The 12,393-nt window shown below is 38.0% G+C and overlaps 1 protein-coding gene across 1 annotated transcript in view; it reads right to left on the reverse strand.

The window, feature by feature from the left end:
* Window positions 1-12,393, reverse strand: part of LOC101856969 (epidermal growth factor receptor kinase substrate 8) — a gene marked incomplete at its 5' end in the record, with an annotated part of 59,010 nt that overhangs the window by 15,855 nt on the left and 30,762 nt on the right. Inside the window, 3 exon segments of the mRNA XM_013084376.1 lie at window positions 8,415-8,510; window positions 10,497-10,572; window positions 11,252-11,365. Coding sequence (XP_012939830.1) covers window positions 8,415-8,510; window positions 10,497-10,572; window positions 11,252-11,365 — 286 coding nt within the window.

The raw sequence follows: 12,393 nt of genomic DNA on the forward strand, positions 1-12,393 counted from the left end.
AGAGAGAGAGAGAGAGAGAGAGAGAGAGAGAGAGAGAGAGAGAGAAAGAGAGAGACAGAGACCGAGACAGAGACAAAGTTTGAGACAGAGACAAAGAAACAGAAAAGAGAAAATAACTAATTCTCTCCAAATCTTGCAAAAAGAAAACATCGTCTTGTCTACAAATAAGCTTTCACTTAATTCCCTTTGGGGAAAAGTAAATATGTGTAGCTTTTAAAAAAATGTTAAAACAACTTTACAAAAGGCAGCACCGTGTCATCTATTTTCTTCAAGAAAAGTCACCACTTTCACAAAACGTTACCTGAATTACTGAGGAAAATACAACAATGTAAAAAAAACCTACTTAACTTCCTTACTAAAAGTCTAGACAAAAGAATGATGCCACGAACCAAGACATACAGATTTCATTGAGGAGAAAAGCATACAGTGATAGGTAAGCATAATTGGCAGGAGAGAAAGCAGCATAAAGATTATTCCTCCTGGCATATCTGGTGTCGGAGTGTGAGTAGTGATAATGTCGAATAAACTGAAGTTAAGAGATCAATAACAAATGGACAATTTTGATTACTTACAAAAATTGCTTTCATTTTAAGAAAAAAAATTGAAAACGTCTCCGTTTATGAATTCTATAGCTTACGATTTTAAATCACTCTAAAGACTGCCAAAAGACATTTATTGTTGTATCAATGATTTACAATTTTAAAAAACCTAACTGAGCAAACAAAATTCTTGTATGTTCACATACAACTTCCAACAAACTTCGGGTGTAAATGAATATTCACAGAGGTCTTCTGGACAACTGATAATTCACAGACAACACTTCGACTATTCACAACAAACAGGGACACACCTCATTTCATCTAAAAGCTGATGGTGTCATGAAACAACATTTTCGAGCTCTCGTCAATATTTCAGCACATGCACTTATTGATAGTCAGCGTGGAAATGGTAGCCAAACTTTGGGGACTTCCAAAGCCAGGGTGTCCTTGAAAACTGACTGTTTATATTTATTGTGCCTTTGATCAATTTTTTTCTCTCAATAAAATCAACACAGAAATGTTTTGATTAATTGGACAGAAAAGGCATGGAGCACCCCAAAAAATTAGACAAAAATTGCCTAAAGGTTGAACGAAATGAAGTTTACTTTAATGGCAACATTTTGACGAGAGCCTGATTTCACGACGATGCTACACATATACGATTTCCATCCCCTTCTGCATGGTCTGAAAAGTGGCAGCCTCGACCCCCCTCTACCAGCTACAACATAGCATTTAGCCAACAAAGACAGCTCCACAGTAAGTCAGCGCAACAACAGCCTCACAGGACACAAACAACGATTGTAACGATGAAATAAAAGGAAGCTGAAGAATTAGCCAACCACATCCACTTGGGTACCAACAACCCTTATGCCTTCGATTGCCCTCCACCAAAAAGTACAGTAACCCCGACCTTACGGCAAAAAAACATACACTTTTTAAAGCTTTTGAACCATAATATAATCAAGCCCATGCAGCCCCCTATGTGAAAACAACTAATACAGAGACACCCGCCACCTTCCACAGACCATACAGATACAAGACAAAAGCTAGATGGACTATCAACACATTACACCACAATGAATGCCATACAGTCAATTAAAAAATGGATGCCCTACTCACAATGGGAAAAAAAACAGTTTAAAAAATTCAGGGCCACAAACTGAGGTACAGAAAGCCATAGGCTTTTTTTTTTAAAGAAAGAAAAGGAGAAAATAAACTTGAGAAAAAGTTCAACAATCATTAGCAGACTTTTTTTTCTTTTCAAAATAATCATGCACACAAGTCAGGTACTGTCACAGAAAGTTTGTCAAATTCGGACCTAGACACCATGCTTCAAGGTTTCAAGGTGCAACAATGGAATTCAAAGCACACAACAGAAGATGACAACAACAGTTTTTTCCTCACTAACATGTGCTTGCACAATGCCCCCCCCCCCCTTTCCCCTTATTCCCCTTAATAAACAACTAAGAAAGTAAAATATTCAATTAACTCTTTGAAGACGTAGCAGACAAATACGTCCGATCAGCAATGCACCAAAGGCAATGTTGTAGCACATTTCGACCCATCTGACACAACTTAGAAACATGAATTACATTTCATTGTATACCTGTTGTTGCTTATTGTCATTTTAAAACAGACAGGAAAAATGCGAATGAAAAACGAAGTTATGCTTCTTTTTTAAAGTGCCCCAAACCGCATGTCTATATTAATAGTTTTGATGACCAGGAGGCACGTCGTCAAAGAGTTAAGAACTATGCCCAAAGCAGCAATTTGAATATATACCCCACCACACACAGACATATACACAAGCAAGCACGAGGACACGTTCAGTTTTGAGACTTTACAATCTGTTGGTCAATTCTTCAAACCAAAAGTTGCAATAAAAAAAGATCACTCATTGGGAGGGTCAGGCTTCCAATGAAAACACATAAGTCAATTCCTCTCATTCCAACAAACTTGTAGAGGTGGTCCCCCCCCCCCCCCCCCAACGAGACTTTGTACTCTTGTTTAGTTTTAGTAAAGGTTTTACGGCGCTGCCAACTGCATAAGGTCATATGAGTGCCAAAGGGTAGATGTTAACAGAGAAGCCCTTAAAGGGAATCAGGCTTTTTTAAAAAGGAAAAAGGAAAAAGGAAAAAAAAAAAGAGTTCAATCTTTTTTTGCAAAAAAATAATAAACCATATGCCAGTCTCTTGAATATTGATTCCAGCACATTTAAAAAGCGATTGAATTGTGAGCTGAAGCAAACCATTTTTGAAACAGTACATTCAGTATATGACCTATGTAGATTTGTACTTTGACAAATGCAAGCCATTCATTATGGTCAAAATTCTTCACTGATCTTAACAAACAAGCCCCTGGCGTGCCACAGTTATCCAATATGCATCGAGTTAAAAAAGGGAGAAAAAAAAGTATGTATATGAAGTAAATGAGGATGCCAATGACATTCAAAAGCAAGACTGACAAATACAAAGAAATTCCCGAAACACTATTCATTTGCCAATATTGGTGGGTGAACCTCTGAAAATAAGTAATTGTCCAATAGAAAGCTTTGACTTTTTCTTTCTTTGCCATTGCTGATAGATTATGGGTCAAGGGCCAGTGGTGAAACCAGTGACAGTGTCCCTTTTTTATAACTGAAGAAATACACATGCGTTTGTCTGATTCTGGAGACAAATATAAGAATAAATAAGTCTACAACTACAACATTTATGGGTTAAAACTTTTATGTAGGTGCTTTACCCCCCCCCCCCATGACACAAATTAAAATCCTTTCCTGAAGAAGCATTTTACATTTTTTCCTATGAAATGATCACCATTGCATTTCGTCCATATTGGCAAATAAACACTTTCAGAGATAAAGGTAATAATTCAAGACATCAAGATTGTTTAAAACTTTTGGAGATAAACATAATAGACTCATCCACATTGTTAAGTATTTTGAAAGTAAAAACATCTCAGATACAGGCAGCCAGCTGCAACAGAAGTTTAAAAAATGTCTTTACAAGATAAATAATGAGTGAAACAAATTTATCACCACTTGAGTACAGATGCAACATGTAAAGGATGAGATATTCAGGGCAGAATGTTATCAAACGTCGATAAAAAAAAGTTCATGTAATCAAAGAAAAAGGCTCTAATAATAGCACAGATGCGCAGACATGAACTGCAGGTTAGAATTGAATTTCGAAGAAAACTTGATCAACTTTTATAAGTCAGAAGCATGAATCTAGCAAAGAGAAAATAATGATATTAACAACCAACTAGTAGCCCCAAATGTGAAAGCTGAGAAAAAAGACATCCCTCCTTTTGCACATAATAATCAAAAGCAAGACTGAAAAGAAATAAAGAGAGGAGGAGAAGAAGACGGTCTTTATCCATCAATACTGGCGATAAAACTGTTTACTTCTAGCACTGAAACTGACAAATAGTGATAATTACAGGACCATTTATTTGCTTTCACTCATTATTTAAAACAATAACAGTATGTGGCAATCCCTTTCAGATTTTTTTGTCTGAGAATTACGTTTCAGCAAAACGGTCTCTCCCAGACCCAGTTGAATAAAATGACACCAACAATTCAACTAACTCACCCCCCCCCCCCCCCCCAAAATGCAAAAGACAAAAAAAACAACAACACCCAAAACAAAGAGAGAGACAAGGCATGAGAACATATTTACTTCCTTAAGCACATTAACATAATGTTCCTGCCTCACAGGACACATTACAGTTGAACTTGCTCTAAAGGCCACCCGTCCAAGACATTCACCTGTACAAATGATCACTCCACCCCTAGTGCTGGGCGGCTAGGTTCACGATTATTGAATGCTAGGAATCGTAGGAATAGGACTCCGAACCCAATTATTGCTTTCTAATGATGTGATTTCTACCGGTGGTAACCTGGTTGGCTCCGAGCATCTTCAGGATTTAGGATAATCTTGATTTCGGAACACTACAAGGCATCAACTTTTTATTTTTCCAAAAAATAAATTCTATAAAAAAAAAGAAAAAAAAGAAAAGATTTTAATGATTAAAGTAACTGGTAACCATTGGTTAATGTAAAAAGGAGTCACTTTTCTTCCGTAGTACTAATCGCGGGAATTGGTTCCGGAATCGATTCTTCGTCCAGCTCTCTCCCCAGCCTCTTTTCTCTATTATTATAACGATACTGTCCAAGATGGCCATTGGTGAGATCCTACTACATTTCTCCACGACAATGGGTGACCGTCTGGGATAATTTCAAGCGTATATTCTTTGCAGCGCAAAAAGATGTATTTTGCTTCACTGTATCAAAAGAAGCAAAATAACTGCTAGCAACCAATTCGAATAATATATAAAAGAGAAAGAAAATAAGAAAATAAAAACAAGAAACAACAAAAAATAAAAACAAAACAACGACAAAAAACCCTGATTACAAGACAGGTGGTTTTAGATCCTAAGCCAGATGCCAGATTTAAAAAACCCACCAAACATGGAAAGCGAAAGTGAACCCTTATCCATTCCAGTGTCATGCAGCAAGAGACAAATACATATACAGAACATGCAAAAGAAATACCCAGCGTGTTTTGATTTTAGATACTTGTGTGTTGTTTACCTAATTTATGCTGTGTGTGTGCCTAACAAAAGGACATCCGATCAGTTATAACCCTGGTGAAGAAGGGAACGGTGAAATGAACAAATTGTGCGTGCTTCATTAAAGAAGAGTAAGTATTTGAAAAACAAAAACCTCCAAATAATGATGAGAACTTTCGAAGTAAAATGATAACTTAAATAAAAACAAAAAACAAAGGGAACAAAAAGGAAAGCCAGAACTTTTGAAGAATGTCTTTTTTTTTTCCTTTCTCATGAAAAGGGAAGATAAGAAACCAACATATAAATCTGCCAACCACTATGCCAAAAACGAAATAGAATTAACTCAAGTGGAATTACCTACAGAAATGAAACAGTAAACGATCCAAATCATGAGATTTGCCCAATAATCAATCAATCTCTCTCTCTCTCTCTCTCTCTCTCTCTCTCTCTCTCTCTCTCTCTCTCTCTCTCTGTACCCCCCCCCCCCCACTTTTCTAAACACTGTACTATAAAATGCATTGTAGACTATAAATGCATGAGAAATAATAATAATAAAAATAATAATTGCAAACACAGTGGAGAGATTTTTTTAAAAAACCCAATGCTGTACTGATATATAAAAAACCATCCCAAACTGCTACAGAATTTAAAAAACAACAAAATCTGAATGTACAGAGCATGCTATCAACTTGTTCTACTTATATTCACCATAGTCCGCTACATAAGGACATCGTACGTAAAGTATAGCAATCTCGTCTGGAACAAACCGGTAGATGTGGGTTAGAGACCCAGAGCAAAGTGGTAAAAAAAATACGTTTTTAAATAGGTGCTTTTACGCATGCATCAAGAGTTTAGATCATTTAAGAGTTGAGCTTCAACCCTGCCCATCAGGGGCACCCCCCGGCTGGGAGGGAAACAACATCTCGCCAAAAGATTCAATAATAAGTCTCCTCACTCCAAAATCAAAGCGCCCAACTGAAACCCCACAGACACTATAGCAAAGTGGTCAGTAAAATTAATGAATTACCAACTACAATGTGTAATCTGTTGTAAAGATATCAGGAATGGGTTTTTATCTATTACACTACGCACAGAGCCAAGTTGTTGGAGAGCCCTAAAAACTCCCCCAAAACAACAAGTTTAGTTTTAGTTTTAGTAACAGTTTCACTGCACTTGTAACACAAGTAGGTCGTATAAATGCCAAAGACTGGAGGCGTTACAAGAGAGTACCTTCTTTTTTAAAGGAGGAGAGATAAGGACGATAGATCTTGGATGAGAAAGAAGGAACAAGCCACACCAGAGGGCCCACCAACCACCTACAAATAATCCTAGTTCAAGAACGCCCCCCTTGGGAATTCAAACAAGAGTCCAACATGCCATAGCCTAGTACAATATTAACTGGATTAACAGCAGGCCTTTAAGACGGAGATCTTTAGGTTAGATTAGAAAATTAAAAGGTCTAATGGGCATCCTAGAAAGTTACACCTCAAAATTATAAATTAAAAAGTTGAGAGCACTAACAAAAACATCTGTGCTTAGAGCTAAACAATACCTTGAGATAAAAGACCTTCATACAACGAGAGAGAAACTTGCAAGCTGCTGTTTTTGGTAACATTTATTGTTATAATAGGCCCAACTTTAGAGTCTACACTTCTTAGAAAAACTGAGAACATTAGAGGTCTCATTCGCAACTAAAACATTCAAGCAGAAAATAACAACCCAAAAAAAGATAAGTAATGAAAGTTACACAATGAACAGTTTGAAATAGATTAAAGTAACAGATCAAGAAGAAATGCCAACGGGGCAACAAGAGTCTCCAGAAGTTACCCGAGAGTCTCGGGCAATGGTGATGTCACGGCCAGACGTAATCCTAAAACCTGGTAACTGAGGGAAAAATATGAAATTTATTCTTGGTGCTGTTGTTGATGGTGGTCTTCTCCTTCGGACCTCACAAAGCCCTGACTGTACATTTTTCAACCCACAAAACAACACAGACACTGAACCCTTTGAGACCTAGTCACTGGTACACTGGTGGCACGTAAAACTGCCCCTATGCCTAGCCACCGGTAAAGTGGGGAGCGAGACCCTATCCCCAACTTGACCCGCCTGGAATAATGTGCGCACAGGAAACCGTGTTTACTACACAGGACGTTTTTGATTACTTTGAAGATCTTTCTGAATTAGATGCTGGTATTTTATAAGAACTACCCTGAATGGGATATGGAATGTGATTCTAAGGATCATATGAATGTTAATGACAGTAGCTTCAGGAGGTCAGGGCACAAAAGGTTAAGAAAGAGACAAATAGGCTGATTTTACCACTAGAGCATACAGTGTCCATCTCCTTTCCAGCAGCCTACTTATTGCCGTTGTTAAAGGTACTTATCTCACTAGTCACATAGACCAGACCATATATTCAGTTTTGGATTGGGACTTATTCTGATTTGAACCTAGACAGAGCCAAAGAAGGGTACCCCAAACCCTGATGCATCAGAACACACTGAAAGAAGTATTTATTATGTCAAATACAACTGATTTCATCATTAGATACAAATAAAAGAGCGAAGATTTTTTAACATACACATAGATAAGAGACTGGACCAGGGACATTCTGGGTCACGACCACTATGACAATACAAATATACTCAAAAGATCTTACAAAACTGAAAGTCAGGAATAAACTGTCTTTAACTTTAAGCCTCTAGGAAGGTTGTTGGACAAGTGCCTAGAGATTCCTAGTTCAGTTTGAGTAAAGAGAGGAATATGAACACAACAACTTTTATTTTGGGCAAGAAAAAAGCAAGACAGACAGTATTATGCCCCTCCCCCCCCCCCATGTCTTCGTACATAATGATTATCACAAAACACAGTCTCCTGCTCTTATAGCTAAGAAGTAGGACCTACTGATGATACTCTTCAGCCACCTGCCTATATTTTGTCTTTAGAGACCAGATCAAACTTGTAGCATAAAAAAAAAGAATTTAAAAAACCTCTGTATGGTGAAGAGCAGCTGACGGATGAAGATTTGAGACATGGTGGACAGTAATGCCCTACAAGCCATAACGACATTTTACTTTTCACAGCACAGTATTAGGTATCATGTTAGCTTGAAAAGCTAACTAAGGAAAAAAAATTATTCCAGACAGGATGAGAAAAATTTGGAACTGAACCCAGAACTTATGGGGCAGGTTAACCATGTTCATCAACGTACTGTGGCACACAGAAAAGGCAAGATAACTCTGAGGATGTAAATTAGCAAGAGTTGCGGGGACTGGCGTCTCCTTGCCTGGTGGTTCAACTCACCTCTGTCTTTGCGGGTTTCAGTATTGTGTAGGGGGCAAAGCCCACTTCTTTATTGAAGTTGCGGAGTTTCCACCAGTTTTTGCTCCTGTCAAGTACCTAAGGATGGAAAAGACAATAAATATACAGACTGTGAAAATGAAACACACATTCCCCCCCCCCCTCCCTTCCCTAACAAAACATCAGCAATACAGTGTCAATAAATATATAATGAGAGGCATCCGGGTGAAATCAGGCGTTCGCCAAACTACTGAAATCGAAGAAATCGGCATTTTTCGGCCGGCTTAGAAATTTTTTTTCAATTTTTGTTTTTTCGCTCAACACCTTGTATGTATATTCAAAAACATTCTTATGAGAGGATTTTAAGGGAAAACGTTGATAAAAGGCATGAAAAGTATACATTTGCAGTTTCCAAGGACTCTTGAGCTATGGAAGTCACCAAACTTTGGCAACCATTTTCTCACTAATTCTTATTATACTAAAACCAGGCAACCCCCACCTCCATTAATCAAAAATATCTTGACTTCTATTCAAGATAAATGGATATTTTTTTAATCAAAAGCAAGGCAATCAAACAACCTTTATGTGATACCAATAACTCCATATTCCCAAAAATTGACGAGTGCCTGATTCCACCACATCGTGACACATAAACACAACTTGTGTCTTCGTTTATCACATTAACCAAATCTGATATTTCGGTCGGATAGACTGTTTTAGTAAGAGTTTTACAGCACTTGCAACACAATAAGGTCATATAAGTGCCGAAGATTAGAAGTGTTACAAGAGAGTAACAAACACAGAAAAGGAGGACGATAGATGTTTGAGAGAGAAGAAAGAGCAAACCACCCATGGAGGCTAAAACAACACCTGGACATGGATCGCTGGTGCCTCTATAAATAAATTATTGATGGTCACCATCCATGGTTGGCTTGAATTAAGAGGAGGAGAAGCAAATTGACATATTTATCATTCGGTACAAGGAAAAAGTGAGACACACCCAAAAACAGAAACAACAGACAGAAAGAAGGAAAAGAAGTAGGACTTATCTGCAGCACCCTTCAACCATCCATCCTCCTAACTTTTTTTCACAACATAGTTCAGCCATCATGACACATGTCATATGAATAAGGGATATGGAGAATTATGACAGGTTTAAAACTACCAAAACTAGAACTTGCAGCAATCTCCAAAATTTTTCTTCATCTGAAAAGATTAGCTGCTTTATACTACCTACCCTAGGATCAAGAGAAGTAAATAACATGACAAAAAAACAAAAATAATGCCGGGAGTTGATCGAACTTTAGACATTTGGGTTGACAGGTGAAAATCATACCTGTTGAGCCACAGAGAACTTACTGTAAATTTTTTACAACCCCACAAACACAATTTAGACAGTTTCAGAGGCAGGCTGCCGAGGTCCACCCTGTCACAGCCAACCTGGACCGAGTAGGATACAGCATCCCTTCAGACAGACACAAATGTACTCCAAAAAATAAACTTCCCCTGAAGATGGCCAAACTGACATTTGTGAGGCATGCATACAAAATGAGCTACTTTTCGGATCTTAGCCCCATGGATAGATACGTCAAATTTATAGGTTCGGTTCATGCGGTCGCTTTTAAGCACAAGGGGGCTATCCCGAAAAATGCTGTTTTGAGAAAATCAAAGTTATAGTTTTTGGATTCTTAATCAGCCTCTTTAATAAAAGACAAGGACAGTTTTCTCTATAACCAAACAAATATAGACACCAATGAAACCAAACTTCTCCTATACGCAGCAGGGCAATGCCCACTTTTGGTGTAGGTCAAGATTTCTGGATATCCCCAAAATCCGGGTTAGCCCGCTTGTCCTTAAAAGCAACCATATAATTTATCATATGAAATGATATAAGACATGTTTAACCTGAAAAAAAATGGTATCAGTAGAAAAACCAACAAACTTCACGTGTCTATTTTCGACCTACATCTCCATTCGTGGATTGTGAGAATTAACTCATTTTGTTGGCACCGCTCACATTTACAGCTTGCAAGGCAAAGAGCCCAAACAATACCCAACTTAGAGCCAGTCATACTGAGGACTCACCTGCAAAACATCACCCTTCTGGACTGTCAACTCTTTGGCATTTTTGCCAGTTCTGTCGTGAGCTGCTTCGTAGATTCTGTGATATGGAAAAAAAACCAACATGTTAGCATTAAAAAAATTAAAGCGCGAGTAAGGACCTACCAATGGCACCCTTCAACAACTCACTGAGAGTAGTGAGAGGGAGGGGTATTTACCCTGCAAAGCACAAGGTTTACGAACTGGTCAAAGTAAAGTTAAATACCCCCCCCCCCCCCATTGTGTTTGTAAATAATGTCAATTTTAAAGATCAAGTACCAGTAAGGACCAACCAGTGGCACCCTCTAATGAGAGAGAGAGAGAGAGAGAGAGAGAGAGAGAGAGAGAGAGAGAGATAGAGAGAGAGAGAGAGAGAGAGAGAGAGAGAGAGAGAGAGAGAGAGAGAGAGAGAGAGAGAGAGAGACAGGGAGGGAGGAAGGGAGGGAGGGGGAGAGGGAGGGAGAGAGGGAAAGAGAGAGACAGACAGAGAGAGACAGACAGAGAGAGACAGACAGAGAGAGAGTAAAGTAGAAGGTTTACAAATAGATCACAATAAAGTACCCCCCCCCCCCCCCCCCCTTGTCTTCATAAATAATGTCAATCACAGCAGACAGTTTCCTGTTCCTGTATGACATAGCTGCCACCCCACAGTGACTCTGGATGTTGTGCACTCGGTCAAGCAGTATGAAATAAAGGGGGGGGGCACAGGGGTTTAACCTTTCTTTTAGTCCCAGACTTACTCGGCATCTCCAGAGCGTCTCAACTCTTCAAAGTAAGCGGCGTTCTCAGCCTGTCTTGACATGGGTGTCACTAAGTGGTGGGTCTCGACCCGCTGTGGCTCTGGCCTCCCAACTCTGGAACAGTACCGGGATACTCATATATTAAATACTTCAAACACAAAGTCTATGGTTATTATAATGACGCCAATTTCAGAGGAATCTTTTCCCCATCACATAGAACTAAGCGATTTCTAAAATTTCACTCCCCACAATAATTACCTATTTCTTACACGACACGTGAACATGTAATATTTCCTCAATACACTACACAAACAGACTTAGCCACGGAAAACTGCTATTCCTGTATAGTTTTTCACAAAACAATTTTATCTTAAGAATTTCAAACCCAAATGCTACATTTTACTCATCTATTTTTCTTCACAGCAAAATCCTAGTCACAGTCTTATTGTTGACAAATCGATTACTTTCATCATGATTGTATAAAAAATGATGTTCTCAGTAAATTCAAAATTATTAAACTTTTCTAAACCCCCCCTCCTGAAAAAAACAAAACACAGAATAAATTATCACAACTAAATCCGACAACTTTCAACAAAACGCGTTTCATCGTGGAGTGCTAATCAATAACCATTCATTATAGTGCTAATAGAAGTTCCTTTAAAAAAGTAAAGCATTTACACACATGGCACAGTAACTTTTGAGAATATGAAGGAACTACTCTCAAGCTTACCAAATGAAAAAAAATTCTATAACAAGCTGTAAATGGGAAGTTATCACTACATAAGATTGCTAGAGTATTAGATTACTTATCTCTTGCAATATTTAGACATACAAGAAAAGCTTCATATGAAATGAAATTTGAACATTTAAAATTTAAACAAAAACGTGAAAACCCCCCACAAAAAATGAAACAAAACAAAACAAAAAATTACAAGAGTCCATCTCTTTTTTTTTAAAAAGATTCTTTTTTCGAACCAAAATGTTACGGTGCACAAGGAAAAATAATAGAATGAGCAGCCAATCCTTGGGTTACGTGAGATCTACAGAGGGTTATTGGAGCAACTCGTACTCTGGTACATAACGACAGCCATAGAACTACATGGATAGGTGAAACTTTTTTACCCATATATATAATATATAAA

This window comes from Aplysia californica, unplaced genomic scaffold, assembly GCF_000002075.1.
Source record: "Aplysia californica isolate F4 #8 unplaced genomic scaffold, AplCal3.0 scaffold00288, whole genome shotgun sequence".
Taxonomy (NCBI): Eukaryota; Metazoa; Mollusca; class Gastropoda; order Aplysiida; family Aplysiidae; genus Aplysia; species Aplysia californica.